Source organism: Gorilla gorilla, chromosome 1 (genome assembly GCF_029281585.2).
Source record: "Gorilla gorilla gorilla isolate KB3781 chromosome 1, NHGRI_mGorGor1-v2.1_pri, whole genome shotgun sequence".
NCBI classification, from domain to species: Eukaryota; Metazoa; Chordata; class Mammalia; order Primates; family Hominidae; genus Gorilla; species Gorilla gorilla.
The window spans coordinates 103944517-103959056 of NC_073224.2; the positions used below are offsets into that span (position 1 = coordinate 103944517).

At 42.3% G+C, this 14540-nt stretch overlaps 1 protein-coding gene across 1 annotated transcript; it reads right to left on the reverse strand.

Annotated features, from left to right (window-relative positions):
• Positions 1-2353: 2353 nt before the first annotated feature.
• Positions 2354-2888, reverse strand: LCE7A (late cornified envelope 7A). Its single transcript, XM_055359464.2, has one exon. It carries the CDS (start codon positions 2874-2876, stop codon positions 2589-2591), a length of 288 nt encoding a protein of 95 aa, XP_055215439.1. The 5' UTR covers positions 2877-2888; the 3' UTR covers positions 2354-2588.
• Positions 2889-14540: the final 11652 nt, after the last annotated feature.

Sequence of the window (14540 nt, forward strand, 5' to 3'; positions counted from 1 at the left end):
ATTAAACTTTTTTGTTAACAACTAAGACCCAAGCACACACATTAGCCTAGTTCTACACAGGTCAGGATCATCAGTATCACTGTATTTCACTTCCACACCTTGTCCCACTGGAAGGTCTTCAGGGACAATAACATGCATGGAGCTGCCATCTATGACAACAGTGCCTTCCTTCTTCTGGATATCTCCTGAAGGACCTGCCTAAGGCTGTCTTACAGTTAACTTTTTATGTAAGTAGGGGAGTATACTCTAAAATAATGATAAAAATCCAGTGAATACATAAAAACCAACAACATAGTCATTTATTATCATTATCAAGAATTATGTACTATACATAATTATATGTGCTATACCTTTATGCAACTGAGAGCCAGGTAGGTTTTTTTGCACCAGCATCACCACAAACACATGAGTAATGCCTTGCACTATGATATTACCATGTCACTAGGGGATAGCTGTTAAAATAATTTATCATGAGACATTGGTGCACCTGGACTTATCTGGTATTGTATTTAATACAATGAGCTGTAATACAGTTTCGTGTGAATAAAATTTTACATAACTAGATGTATAAATGGTGGGGTGAATTCTGTACACAGTCACACTCTTTGTAATATTGGGATTTTTGAGAGAATTAATTAATCATATGCCTTTCCTTCCCAAACTCTTAAACAATTGAGAAAGAGAATGGTTTAAGACAGAGAGTTTATAAATCAGAGCTTCGGCAAATGTAACTTGTACCACTGCCAAAATGAACTTCATAATATTTATCTCAAAGTCTAAACCTTGGAGCCTGCATTGGGATAGAACTTGGTCCACAGAGAGACATCCTTCCAGCAACCAGAGTGAGCACAGTAGAAAAGCAGAGACAAAGGAAGGCAGAACTCTTGCTATTTCACCTCTCAGACAACTCACTTGCTCTCCATTGGAAAGGAGTGAATGTGAGATGGAAGATATTATTTTAAAGATGAGGCTACAATAAGGATAAAAATAACATTTCCCCTTAAATCAATAACTATGATTAAAAAGTTAAAAATACACACAAAGATGTTACACAATTTTTACTCTGCAATCTACTATTTAGATCAGTTAATAGTAAACTAGTTAGACTAACAGCCCAGATGAACATGGAGAGCTGGGTGATCTCCCAGGTGTTATCATTGTCACCTGTTATTTAACATTTTGAACAGGCATTCTGAATATTCTCCAACGTGTCAACACACATAAACACACACATATACATACAAATAGAAATCTCAAGAACCCCCGAAGAACCTCTCTGGAACCCTACTGTTCCTTTTGTCAGAGGCTGGAAAACACTGGAAGTCCTCCTCCTTGGACTGAGCATAGGGATGTCAAGGACGGTGATGAAATCTGCCTTCATTCTTACCCTCAGAACTCCCAGTGCCCTGAATGCCCTGGGCCAGCCATGACCTTTAGTAAATGATTTTGGGCCAAGGGACAGCCTGGAACAGTCTCTCTTCTGCCAGAACATACTTAGTGGGTGGCATTCAAGTGTGTGACACTCCTCTGCCTGAAACCAGATGTTTTGACAGCATAGCCATGGTTTAGTTATTCTAAGCTGTGGATATGTGCAGTTTCTGGGGTACTGACCATAACCCTATTTCTCCCACTGACCTGATAGGCACCGTGTGTCTCAAGATTGTGGCTAAGAGCCATAGCCCTGGAGGATGTACAGAAGCATTGCTGTGGCTTATGAGCCATGGCCACTGTTGGGTCAGGAAGGACATTGCTTTAAAAGCAGGCCCTACACCTATGCCATTTGGCTTGTTGAATAGATGAGGGAAAAACCTGAAAAGGGTAGATAGCAACACCAATGCCAGAAGTCTCCTGGGTATTGTGCTGATTGGACCATGTACAACTTCCTCCCTCATCCTGGCTTCTGTGTGAAGACATGGAGCGAGGGACTCAGTTGAGTGAATATGCTCAAGCAGAGTATTTCTCATGGCTTCTGAAACTGAGATCTGAGAGGTACAAGCACTGCTGTACCATCTCCTTCCTGAGCATGAGATTCTCCCAAATAAGGAGGATCTGGGCAGCAAAATGTCCTCGATAAACAGAAAGAAATCTCTGTGATGGTGTCACCTGCGGCAGCAGCCATGGAACAAGGTCACTTACATTTTGGAAACTCCCTCTACTCTACCCTTCAGAATCTCTGCTTTTCACAGCCTTCTCAAATAGCTCAGACTCTAGGTCTATCTTGGTAGGAATTTCCACCTGGCTGGCACCTTGTGGGAGTCTGCTTAAATAATTCAGATTAATGTGAGCTTTTCAGAGCTGAGGATGGAGTATCGACAAACATATAGGGCACCAGGAAAGATAAGCTTTATTTTAGCACACTGATCAGGCTTCAAAAAGCAGATTTTTCTTTTGCATGCAGGTCTCCTTGATCTAGGAACACAGCCAAGGCCAAGAGGCCTGAGGTTCTCAGCAAAAGGGGGAGCCCATCACCTATGGAAATAGGCAGCTGAGTTCAGGAGGAGAAGGAAGGAGGAGGGTAAGAGTGAGGGAAGACATCAACTCAGGGTGGGTCCTTGGCTGTGGTTCTTTGGTTCCTTAAAGGTCACAGGTCAGCTGCAGTCTCCAGAGCTATGGCAAGTGGAACATCTAGAAGACTCGTGCTCACAGCAGTCAGAATGCTGGGGCTGACGCAGGTAGAATCGTGGAAACTGGAGTGAAACTAGAGAGCAGTGGCCTCCAAATCCAGAAATACAGCAACTGGGAACACAGCAGGAAGGAGCTGGAGGGGGGCATGGAGCTGGACATGAAGCAGGATCCTGAGGGGCCCACTTGGATGGATATTTGGGGAGGCACTTGGCAGGGAGCTGCCATTTCTGCTGGTGTTTCTGATAGGACATCTTGGAGAAAGTCCAGTTACTCTAAAAAACGATGCAAACATTTCAAAAGCCTAATTAATGTAAACCTTGTTTATATCAACATTTTTCTACAGAGCCTGAAATTCTACAGTTGAATATGTGGCTCCAGAAGCCACATCATAATAGCAGAGCAGCCCTGCTTTCCTGACATAGGAGAGATTCAGCAGTGAGTAAGTTAGAGTCTGGTGACACCTTCTCTTGTGCCTGGCCTGATTCTCTCAAGACTCCTGACTTCAAAGGCAGTCGCTTAGGGCACTATGTAGTCCCCCAAATCTTCACTTACTTATTATCCTATCTTCTAATTTATACATTCTAAAAACCATATTTTTAACCTGAGTCTACAGTTACGTCACCTCTCATCATCATCTCCCTTTTTTTCTTTCTTGCATCATGAGCTGTGCCTTTAGCCCTACTCTTCAGCCCTGTGTGGCTGTCTCTTGTCCTACAAACTAGTTCCTCTTACCACTCCCAAGTCTGCACTGCCCCAGTCTCTGGTTAACTTCACTCCTTCTGGGTTTGCTGCTTCTGAACCACCTTGATGATTGCCATGAGCCTGGTCTTCCTGGAATTATCAATTTCCATTCTCTCCAACTTTGAATGGCTTTTCCCAGAGGAGGTGTAGCAGCCCTAGTCATCCCCAAACTGCCATCAGATCAGTAAAAACACTCACCTTGTCCTCTTAACCTTGGGCAAACGATGGGACTGCGGATAGATACACTGAGTGGGAGCCTTTTATACACACATTGCATTCAACTCGAGAGAATGAGCCACAGATTATGTGAAAACTGTTTCCCAACCAGCTGGTTGTGATGTCAACTTCCCACATTCCAGTGGCTCTGTCATTCTGTCACTTTGTCACCCTGTGTCACTAACAGATCCCCCAGAGCATCCTTCCCCTTCATAAACCCTCACAGGATTTCCATAAAGATTAGAAGATCATGACTTAGAAGGGTATTTATAATGACATAGCTTGGGAATTGAAATTAGGGTTTCTGGAGGAATCCAAAACATGACTGGGCATCTAAAGTCACAGATGTTAGATCATCACAGGCATTGATCGGGGTTTCTGCAGGCATTATCAATAAGATTGGAACCAATAATCTAAGCACACATGGGCTACTACTGAGGGCTCAGTGTATTTGATTCAGATACCAAAGTGCCTAAAATATTGATCAACAATGTGGCATCATAGAAAGTCCCAGCTGCAAGCGGATTTAGGATACTTCCACTCTACGTAGGTCAGGAACATATGGCCAGAGGGGGCAAAGGAGACCTCAAAGTTGTGCAGAGTCTGAACTAGAAACCATATCTTCTAACTCTCTGGGATCATGAATTCAGGCCCCCATTTCACAGCAGCCCCTTCTTTTGGATTTGCTTGGGTACATCCACTAGGATCTAGTCTCTCCCCTGCCCACAAGCTCCCTCCTTTATTCATGCCACTCCCCACCCAGTTCACTTTTCTTAGTTCATTGTTTCAACTACTCTTTTGCCAATATAATAAACTTTCTTTTGTTACCCATTTGGCTTGTTACTGCATTTGACTGGCAAAGCCTTATCCCTGGCTGAATTCTCCCTGTTGTGCCTAGTTGCTATAAAAATGAAAACAAAAATAGACATTTTGGCAGGATGACACCATCATAAAATCATCATCATCCACCTTGGCTGGTCCAAAACATGGCTTGATGATCCCCGTATACCTCCCTGTATTCACCATGCACATACCTCATGGCTTTTCTCCTCCCTTGAATCTTCCAAACCTTCGCTACTGCCTCTAGATATATGGTACTGCCTCTACCATATGGAGCAAAGAGCTGCTGTCAAACATAAAGTACTTCTGCTTCCTACTCCTAAGTCTTCAAGCTCACTTACATCTGCAGCCATCCTTCATGACTTCCTGTGTTACAGGGGAGGAGTGGCCCCTTGTCTTTTCCAACACCTATCCCTACGCCTTTGCTCTGGATCCTTGCATCTTCAATCTCATTTGTATTGTTTCTCCTATGAAATGCTCCCATGGCACCTTGTATTCCTGGTAACACTTGCTTGTATTTGTTTTTCAATATCTGTCATCCTGGATAGAATGAAATCTCAGTGTTCATGGGTTCACTCTTTATTTCCAGCACCTACACAGAATCTGACATAATATAAGTGCTCAAAAATATTTGTTTAATGAATTAATGGGCGATCTGTGGTTGAGGCAAAGGTCTCCCCTCCTTTCAGTCCTTGAGAGAGAGTAGCCTGGGAGGCCAGGTCAGTGGCAGGCCTGTGGGGCAGGTGTGGGAAGCTGCTCCGGGGATGGAGTCAGCAGCAGGAGCTTTGCACTGTGAGTCAGTGCTCTGGTCCCTGCTCTGCTGCTCTTTCTGGGTTTCAGGAGAGGCTGGACCAGATTATCTTAGGTATATCTTCAAGTAGGTATTTTTATTTATGAGCCTCAGACCTCCACGGAGCTTACACTCAGCGCAGGTCTGATCTTGTCCCTGAATATATTTTACCTGGGATTGGAAGTGGCAGTGAACTTGATGAAGAGGGTGGAGATGATGGCTGGAATGTTGACTATGCCAGGGTGTGAGATAGTTGAAAGTAAGTCACATTATGAGGGAGGAACTCCATACAGTCTATTCAGTTTCTCCCACTTATCAGAGGAAATGACTTAACATCTTGCCTTGCTGTGCCAAAGCAGAGTATAGTGTATATATGCGGTTCTCTTCTGGTTGTGCCTCTTCTGGCTCTTCTTCTGAGCCACTGAAGCCCAGATCTGTAGAGATAGGCAAAATGATGCTCTTTCCCTGTGATATTTCTGACAAAAAGTATTACAAGTATATTTAAAAAGGTTGGAAAACACCATTTTATTGTGTTGGTCTAATACCCATCAATGACCTTCTGGTTCAATAATGAAGAATTATTTATGTCCACAGAAACTCATTTTTTGTAGTAACTTTTCAAATGCTACTTTAAAGACGTTAATTCATTTGTTGAGTGCCTGATACTTGCAGAGTTTTGTGAATTCAAAGAAAATTAAGATATTTTCTTGTCCTTAGAGAATGGTCCAAGTGAGATGATATGAGAGAAAGAAAGGGAATTAACATTTATTCTCAACCTACCGTTCATTAAATATGTTATTTGAATTATCATAGTATAATAGCTTTATGGGTGTCTTTTTGTTAATCTCATTTTACAGAAAAAATAAGGCTCCTGGCTCACACCTGTAGTCCCAGCACCTTGGGAGGCTGAGGCGGGCAGATCACCTGAGGTCAGGAGTTCGAGACAACGTGGCCAACATGGCGAAACCCTGTCTCTATTAAACATACAAAAATTAGCCAGACATAGTGACAGGCACCTGTAATCCCAGCTACTTGGGAGGCTGAAGCAGGAAAATCACTTGAACCTGGGAAGTGGAGGATGCGGTGAGCCAAGATAGCTCCACTGCACTCTAGCTTAGGCAACAGAGTGAGACTGTCTCAAAAAAAAAAAAGGGAAGGCTCAGAAACATTATATAATATACCTATGTCTCAAGTGCCAATGCCCTGATTCTGGGTTGCATACTCTTCCAGCTTGTATGCTGTGTAAAAACATGAAGCCAATGCAGTAGGCAATGGTGGAGGCATGGAGAGAGGGCTGGAGAGTGCACAAAGGCAGAAATTTGTACTGTCTGGGACTACATCTCTTGGAAGAGGTTACATTTGGAAGATCAGTGGGAGTTAATCAGGGAGTGAAGGGGAAACTGGCATTCTAAGTAAACGGAAGAAGAATTGACAAAGGCACAGAGATGTGGATGAGCTTGGTTTGTTCTGGAAACAGATAGTGGCCATAATATTGGGTGTATAAGAACCAGAGGTGGGATGTTTGCTGGACAGAAAGGAAGGACAGGCCCAAAACATTAAAAGCTTTACTTGATGCATTGTGTGATTTTAGCATACATTTATGGCTTCCAAATTATATTTCCTAAAATGCTGTTGCCAAGGATGCTCAACCGTCATCTCTTTTGAGAGCCTCCAGACAACATGAGTTTCTCTGCCTTTGTGCACTCCCTAGCCCTCCCTAGCCCTCCCTCCATGCCTCCACCATAGACTATTGCATCTGCTTCATGTCTTTACATGGCATACAATCTGGGAGAATATGGGTCTCAGAATCAGGGCATTGGCATTTGAGCTGTATGTTATTTAACATCTTTTGAGCTTCATTTAAAAAAATCTATAAAATGGGATTATCAATAAGAAACTCATAGAGCTATTGTAATGTGATAATGCAATTAACGTGTTTGATGGATAGGAGGTTGAGAATAAATTTTAATTCCCATCTCATTAATATGAGGGTTCCAGAAATTTTAGCTCCACTTAAAAATACCATTAATCCTTGACTATTTAGGCTGCCTGGGAAGGAGACCCTGAGCAGACAACAGTGGGGGCCTTGTACCTACCCCCTGCTGCAATCAAAGTAATTATACCTTTACCTTCTTTATATATTGGAGGTATACATATGATTTAATGTGAAAACATTAAATGTGATTAATGTGATCTGCTTTTAAAAGTTTGACCAGAGACAACTGGACATCCCTGACCATTTAAACAACGGAGAAGTATGATCAGATTTACATTTTAAAAAGATTACTAGGATAAGGTGGTCTTAGTTGTTTTGATTTGGTTATCTACAAAGCTGAAGCCTGTGGTGAATGACCAGCCTGATGGTTTAATGAGGATCAGAGATGGACTTGGGGGAGGAGCTTTGTTAATCAGCTTCTAGAAAAGGGGAATTGCTGGAAGATGACTGGAAGATCTTTGCTTGGCCTAGGCCATCTGGGCACAGCTGGTGCATTCCTGGACTCCACTCTCATCTGCCCATGCACTTCCTCACCATCCTGCCTGCCTGAAGATTCAAGAATGTTAAGGATTCCCATCTGGCTTGGGTGTGCCCGTTAATAAAAGGGTGAGGTACCAGCCAAGCTATCATTGGCATGCATGAGATTCTTATCAAGCTAATTCTCAAGTGATGAGAGAAAGGAAAACAAGGATTATCCTTCTGCCTGAGCAATCAACCCTTTGAACAGTCTTCCTGTGGGCCAGAATCTCCGTGGGCAGGGAGCATATGTGGGTCTGATTGGCAAACCGCACTAGGAGAGGATTTGTGGTCCTCCCAAGGATGATGGGATTCATAACAGGGCCACTGAGGGACCAATGCTGCTTGTGTTTCTCTTGGAGCACAGAGAATAGTGATGACCCATGATCAATGACCTGCCTCATGGTTTTGTGCCCATCTGAATTAGTGGGTAGAAGAAAGGGACAATAACTATTCAGCATAACATATTCTTATCACCTATATTAGGTAGCCTTAAAACAGGCACTCCATTCTATCTGTATAGTGTGAACTAGAGAGTTAGGCCCATCATGTATAATATGGTGGTTAAAAGAATTACTGTGAGAAAAGAAACCAACACAGTGCCCAGCAATTAACTGATATTCCATAAGCTGCAGTTACAACTATAAGCATTATTATTACAGTCCCAGTTATTCTCCAGATGCTGAGCTCTATTCCTTTAGGATGGAGGATGCACACCAATATCATCTGGTACCAGTGCTGTGACCCCTCTTTTCCCTAATATCTCCAGCTGTAGAAAACTCCCTTGGAAAGAAGCAGCAGGTCATCCCTGGAGCACAAGCCTAGTCCTGACTCTGACCAGCTATGAGCCACTTGCCTCTTCTGGGCCTCAGGCTCTTCATTTTTAAAATGAATGTTGTTGCTTTCATCTTGATCACTAAGGTAATTATGAGATCTGTGTGCTTGTGGTTGCTCTAGACCATATTAGAGCCTGGGTGACTCCCTGATTTATCGGCTCTGATAGCTTCGCCAATCTTTCTCCTATGTAACACATGGAACGATGCCCTCTTTGGATCCTAGGCCCTGCCCTGGCTTCTTGGTTGACTTTGGTGAATGGAGCAATAGCTAAAACACCTTATCAGGAGCCTGTATTTACACATGTCACCATCAAGTGATGCCTGTTAATCCTAAAATAGGAAGGGATGAAGAGTGATCATCTTGCCTGTCATTTTCCTCCAGACCCAAGAATATATTTTTAAATAAGAATATATTTCTAAAATCCCAAGAATATGTTTCTGAATCTTCTAAGAAAGGAGACTCCACTGCCTACAATGACAGAGCTTTCTGACTCCTGTGAAACTTCATGTATTTTTGCTGATGTTAAAGATGAATTCTACCAACTAAAGTGAGCAGAACAGATCTTTGGCTCCACCGCCCTCCTATTCTTGGAAACAGTTGTCCTGATAATATCTCTGGCTCATCACAACTCCATGCCATTGATCTCTCCATCATTTTCTCCACTGTGCCTAAAGGAGATAACCCAGCTGGACTGTATCTTTCATCCTGCAATTAACACATCTTAAGAGAAAGGTAGGGAAGATGAATCCCTCTTATCACCACCCTTCACCTCAAAGCCTGTTTTCAGTAGTGTTTTCACCTAGGAAAGCCACTACAAAACTCCTAAGTGCATGGGGGGACACATTAAGAAGCATTAGGCAAGTTACTCAATCTTTCTGGAGCCCACACCTTCACCTGTAACACCACGACCCCGTGTTCCATCACTCTGTGAGCCTGTAGTTCTAAACCATTCATTCTTTTAGTGATGGTGGTCACACAACGGAAGCCCCTCACATCCCTCCATGCATTGTATTTCACATGCTTTGTAATACGTTGCATTGCATTTCACATGCTTTGTAATACATTGTATTGCATTTCACATGCTTTATTTTCTCTTCTTAACAACCTTGAGAGTTTGTTATTATTGCATCTAGAAAAACTGAATACTGGACAGTTAAAAGTAAGTGCATATCACACAGTCTGTAAGGGTGCAGAGCAATAAGGCAAGCCCGGCAAAGAACTGCGCAAAGCAAGGAAGCTGTCCTGGACCCTCAGTGCTGTTGTAGATCAAGAATTGCAAACCTGGTTGGGAACATGAGCCATCTTGGAAGTACTTTTAAAATGCAGATCCCGGCCAGGTGTGGTGTCTCACGCCTGTAATCCAAACACTTCGGTTGGCCAAGGCAGGGAAATCACAAGGTCAGGAGATTGAAACTATCCTGGCCAACATGGAGAAACCCCATCACTACTAAAAATACAAAAATTAGCTGGGTGTGATGGTATGTGCCTGTAATCCCAGCTACTCGGGAGGCTGAGGCAGGAGAATGGCTTGAACCCAGGAGGTGGAGATTGAAGTGAGCCGAGATAGTGCCACTGCACTCCAGCCGCCTGGTGACAAAGCGAGACTCTGTCAAAATAATAATAATAATAATAAAATAAATGAATAAAAAATAAAAGAAGCAGACACCTGGTCTCTAACTAAGACCTACTGAATCATAATCTCCAAGGAGTGGGTCTTTATGATTTACATTGGTTAACTATTTCCCAGGTTATTCTACCTAGTTTGGTAGCCACTGTCCTGGCATGTTCTGGTAGAACCATAGAACTATAGCCAGCCCATGAAACATTCTGGTAACAACATTTCCACCATCCTACCACCTTCCTCTGAGCTCCTCTAGGGATCTTCCTAGGAAATTGAAAGATGCAGGAAGCATAGTAAACTCACAAACTTATTTAGCCTTGCAGAGGCCTTAGAAAGAATGTAGTGTGGTTTTCCACCAGGAGCTTGTATCTCCTCACCCACATGCCTAGTGGTGAGCTTCCTGGCCTAAATAAAAATGCTTTCAGTTGGAGAACTCATTACCTCACAAGGCAGTCCATTTCTTTCCACATTGTTATCTTTGTTAGAAATTTTTCTCCAATAAAATAGGAACACTTTTACACAGTTGGTGAGACTGTAAACTAGTTCAACCATTGTGGAAGACCATGTGGCAATTCCTCAAGGATCTAGAACTAGAAATACCATTTGACCCAGCCATCCCATTACTGGGTATATACCCAAAGGATTATAAGTCACGCTGCTATAAAGACACATGCACACGTATGTTTATTGCGGCACTATTCACAATAGCAAGGACTTGGAACTAACCCAAATGTCTATCAATAATAGACTGGATTAAGAAAATGTGGTACATATACACCATGGAAAACTATGCAGCCATAAAAAAGGATGAGTTCATGTCCTTTGTGGGGACATGGATGAAGCTGGAAACCATCATTCTGAGCAAACTATCACAAGAACAGAAAACCAAACACCGCATGTTCTCACTCATAGGTGGGAGTTGAACTATGAGAACACTTGGACACAGGGTAGGGAACACCACACACTGGGGCCTGTCATGGGGTTGGGGGAGTGGGGAGGGATAGCATTAGGAGGTATACCTAATGTAAATGACGAGTTAATGGGTGCAGCACACCAACATGGCACATGTATACATATGTAATAAACCTGCACATTGTACACATGTACCCTAGAACTTAAAGTATAATAAAAAAAGAAATTTTTCTCCAAAAAATGCATAAGATCAGATCATAAAGAGGTAATCACTATAATACCTAAATAAAGCAGTTCTTTACATATAGCTGGTACTTACTAGGGGTTCATTGAATGATTGAGTTAATTACAAATAAAATATTTCAGTGGGCTTGGTTATAGGCCTTCATTTTACAAACAAGAGTTGGAGGTTCACAAAAGTCACCTTACTTAATCCACAAAGTTAAAATAGTGTCAGAATCAAGACTAAACCTAGGGTTGATTAAGTTCCAACCCAGTGTTTATGACTGGGGGTGGATGGAGGAGGAGCAGGGATGCAAGGTAGCAAGAGGAGAGCATGCCCATCCAGCACTACACTTCTAGGAGCACAGCATAACACTTCTGGGAGCACAGCATAGCAGCTCAGTGTTTAGTGTTGGTAGCCAGATCGCCTAACTTCAAACCTTGGTTTTGTCACTTACTGGTTGTAAACTTTAGGCTTGTCACTTGACATCTCTGCCTTAGTTGCTGATCTGTAAAATGGTGATAACATCTCCTTCATAGAGCTGTTGTAAGAATTAAATAAGTAATATGAGTAGAGTGCTTAGAAGACTACTTGGTACGTAGTAAGCACTATATAAATACGGATTGTTGCTGTTCTTCTTCTTCTTATTATTATTATTGTCATTTGTTTAGTTCAGTGTCCCTCAATGATGGGGGCCTATCTCTTTATTTCTCCCATGATTTATGAATACCCATGAATGCCAAGGGAGCATGTTGGTGACTAAGCAAAGCTGGTTTCACAACACTCTCCCTAATCCACTCTCAGGACCCCTTCCATTTCTTATAAAAAATCACCTCAAGTCACATATAGGTTGGGGCTGCAGCCATGACAATGGATACTGACATGGATTGGGCAAGGATTCAAGGTTGGAGTCTTACACTTGGGGAACCATTTTCACATATCAGGCTTATTGTATAAAGCCATAATAGAGAAAGTTTCCTAAAATATTCACCTGCAGGCTGTGAGAACAAACTGGACATTAGAGAAGCCATTAGAGTTAGTCCTTGGTCTAGGCAGGGGCTGAGTTCTCATTAGATTCAGGGTGCCTCGATCATTTCTACTCCTCCAGCAATCAAAGCAGGGCAGAGAGATTCTGACAGAGATAAGGATGTAACTCCAGGACTGACAATCAGAAAGAGAAGGAGGCACCTCTAGGTCCATGTAGGGAGGGCATATTGGAGCTCAGGGGAGGAGGATTGGGGCCAGTGAGAAACAAGGACTTGAGAGAACTGGCAGAGCTGCTAGAGAGAGAAGAGTTATAGACTCTGTGTGTGCGTGCATGCATGCGTGTGTGTGTGTGTGTGTGTGTGTGTGTGTGTGTGTGTGTGTGTGTGTAAAAGGTGTAGGTGGTATTGAAATCTTCCCTGGCTAGATGTTAGATGATATCTGGGAAGGGTGGTGAATGAAGTAGCAAGAAACACATTTAGTTAGGGCTCTTTTATCTTATTTGGACATCATTTTATGCTAGAGTGATGCATTAAGTTTTTTATTGTCCACATTTCACAGATGGGTAAATTATGTATCTTGTGAGCCAAGCTATGGTTGGCCTGAGAGACCTTCTGCTTTTAGGCATCTGCATTTTTGCTTCCTTGTATTCTTGGTGTACCCTTTCTGCCATATCATGAATAGCATTCTGTTTCAATGTACTGTGTGTTTTTCAATGGGAGACAAAGCAGTATGGGTTTGTCAACCATCTGTGTATTTGTTGTAAGAGTGTTGTTAAGTGTCTTGCTGACTATTGCAAACAATTTCTTTTAGAATCCACTGTTATGATGGTCTATCCTTTCTTTGAAGAAAAAACGAGTGTATAATAGACTGTCTCTTTATATTCTGTATGTCAGGAAGTTCAGAACTACTCATTAGGCTGAGGTATAGCAACTATGTAGGTTGTAGATTGAATATCATGTGCTCTTTTATCTACTCACAGCCTGTTCCCTATGGTTTCCTGATTTCCTATTTATAGTTGTGTAACAGAGATGCTATGTTCACTCCTGTTCTGCTTCATAGGGACAATCAAAACTGTTTCAACCTGTGCCTTATATGGAGTAAGGAGCTCTCATGCCCATAACCCCATGCAAGATACCCATAAGCTCACTCTTTGTGTCCAAACTATACGAAGGAAGCTTGTTCTCAGAAGTGGGTCAGTTAAGATGGAATGGCAGGAGGAGGAAGCTGAGTAGGAGGTTTTGATAGAAGGAGGTCCCCATGGAGTGAAAGCCTACTTCTATTCAGCCTCCAACCCCCACTAGCTGCTCCTCCTTTTTAGAGACCGTCTCACTCTGTTGCCCAGGCTGGAGTACAGTGAGTGGTACAATCATAGCTCACTGAAGCCTTGAATTCCTGGGTCAAGGGATCCTCCTGCCTCAGTCTCCTGAGTAGCTGGGACCACAGCTGCATGCCACCATGCCAAGCTATTTTTTCTTTTCTTTTTTTTACCATTTTAGTCCAGATGAGATCTTGTTATATTGCCCAGACTGGTCTCAAGCTCCTGGGCTCAAGTGATCCTCCAGCCTTGGCCTTCCAAAGTACTGAGATTACAGCCTTAAGCCACGATGCTGAGCCTCTGTTCAGCTCCTTGACCTTCAGGATGTTCTGTCTTTACCTTGATCCCATCCTTACCCAGTTTCAAGAACCCTGGCTCACTCATTCTTTCTTTTCAATAAACAATCATATAACCTGCAAAGTCAAGAAAAAAATGTTGCTTACATAGGATACACTGACTACTGAGCATTTTATAATTTTGTTTTTAAAATAGAGTACACCATATAGGCAAACTGGGATTGAACATATAATTGAATATATGGCAGATGGTGAGAGCCTGATTTCTCAGTATTGGAGTAAGAAATGATAGCTAAGCAAGGAAGGCTAGAATAAACCATGTGATACTAAATTAGAGTTAAAGACATCAGTATAAACTAATGGTTAGCTTATACAGAAAAAGATGGATACATATTGAAATAATTATGGATATACACTGATTAGTATATGCACATATATTTCTAATCTCTGTCCACTGAGAAAGCTTAGAAGCAATGACATTCCACGAGCAATGAGCACAACCAACACACTTGGTTTACAACACAATTTTTCAATAACAGAAACCAAGGCTCACTAGAGCAATGAGTTAATCTAGGTTCAGGACAGAGACTATACAAGATAAGTCTGAAGCATCTTGTAGGACCAG

Coding starts and splice junctions, on each gene's coding strand:
- LCE7A (XM_055359464.2), bottom strand. CDS start 2,876: ATGTCCTATCAGAAACACCAGCAGAAATGGCAGCTCCCTGCCAAGTGC.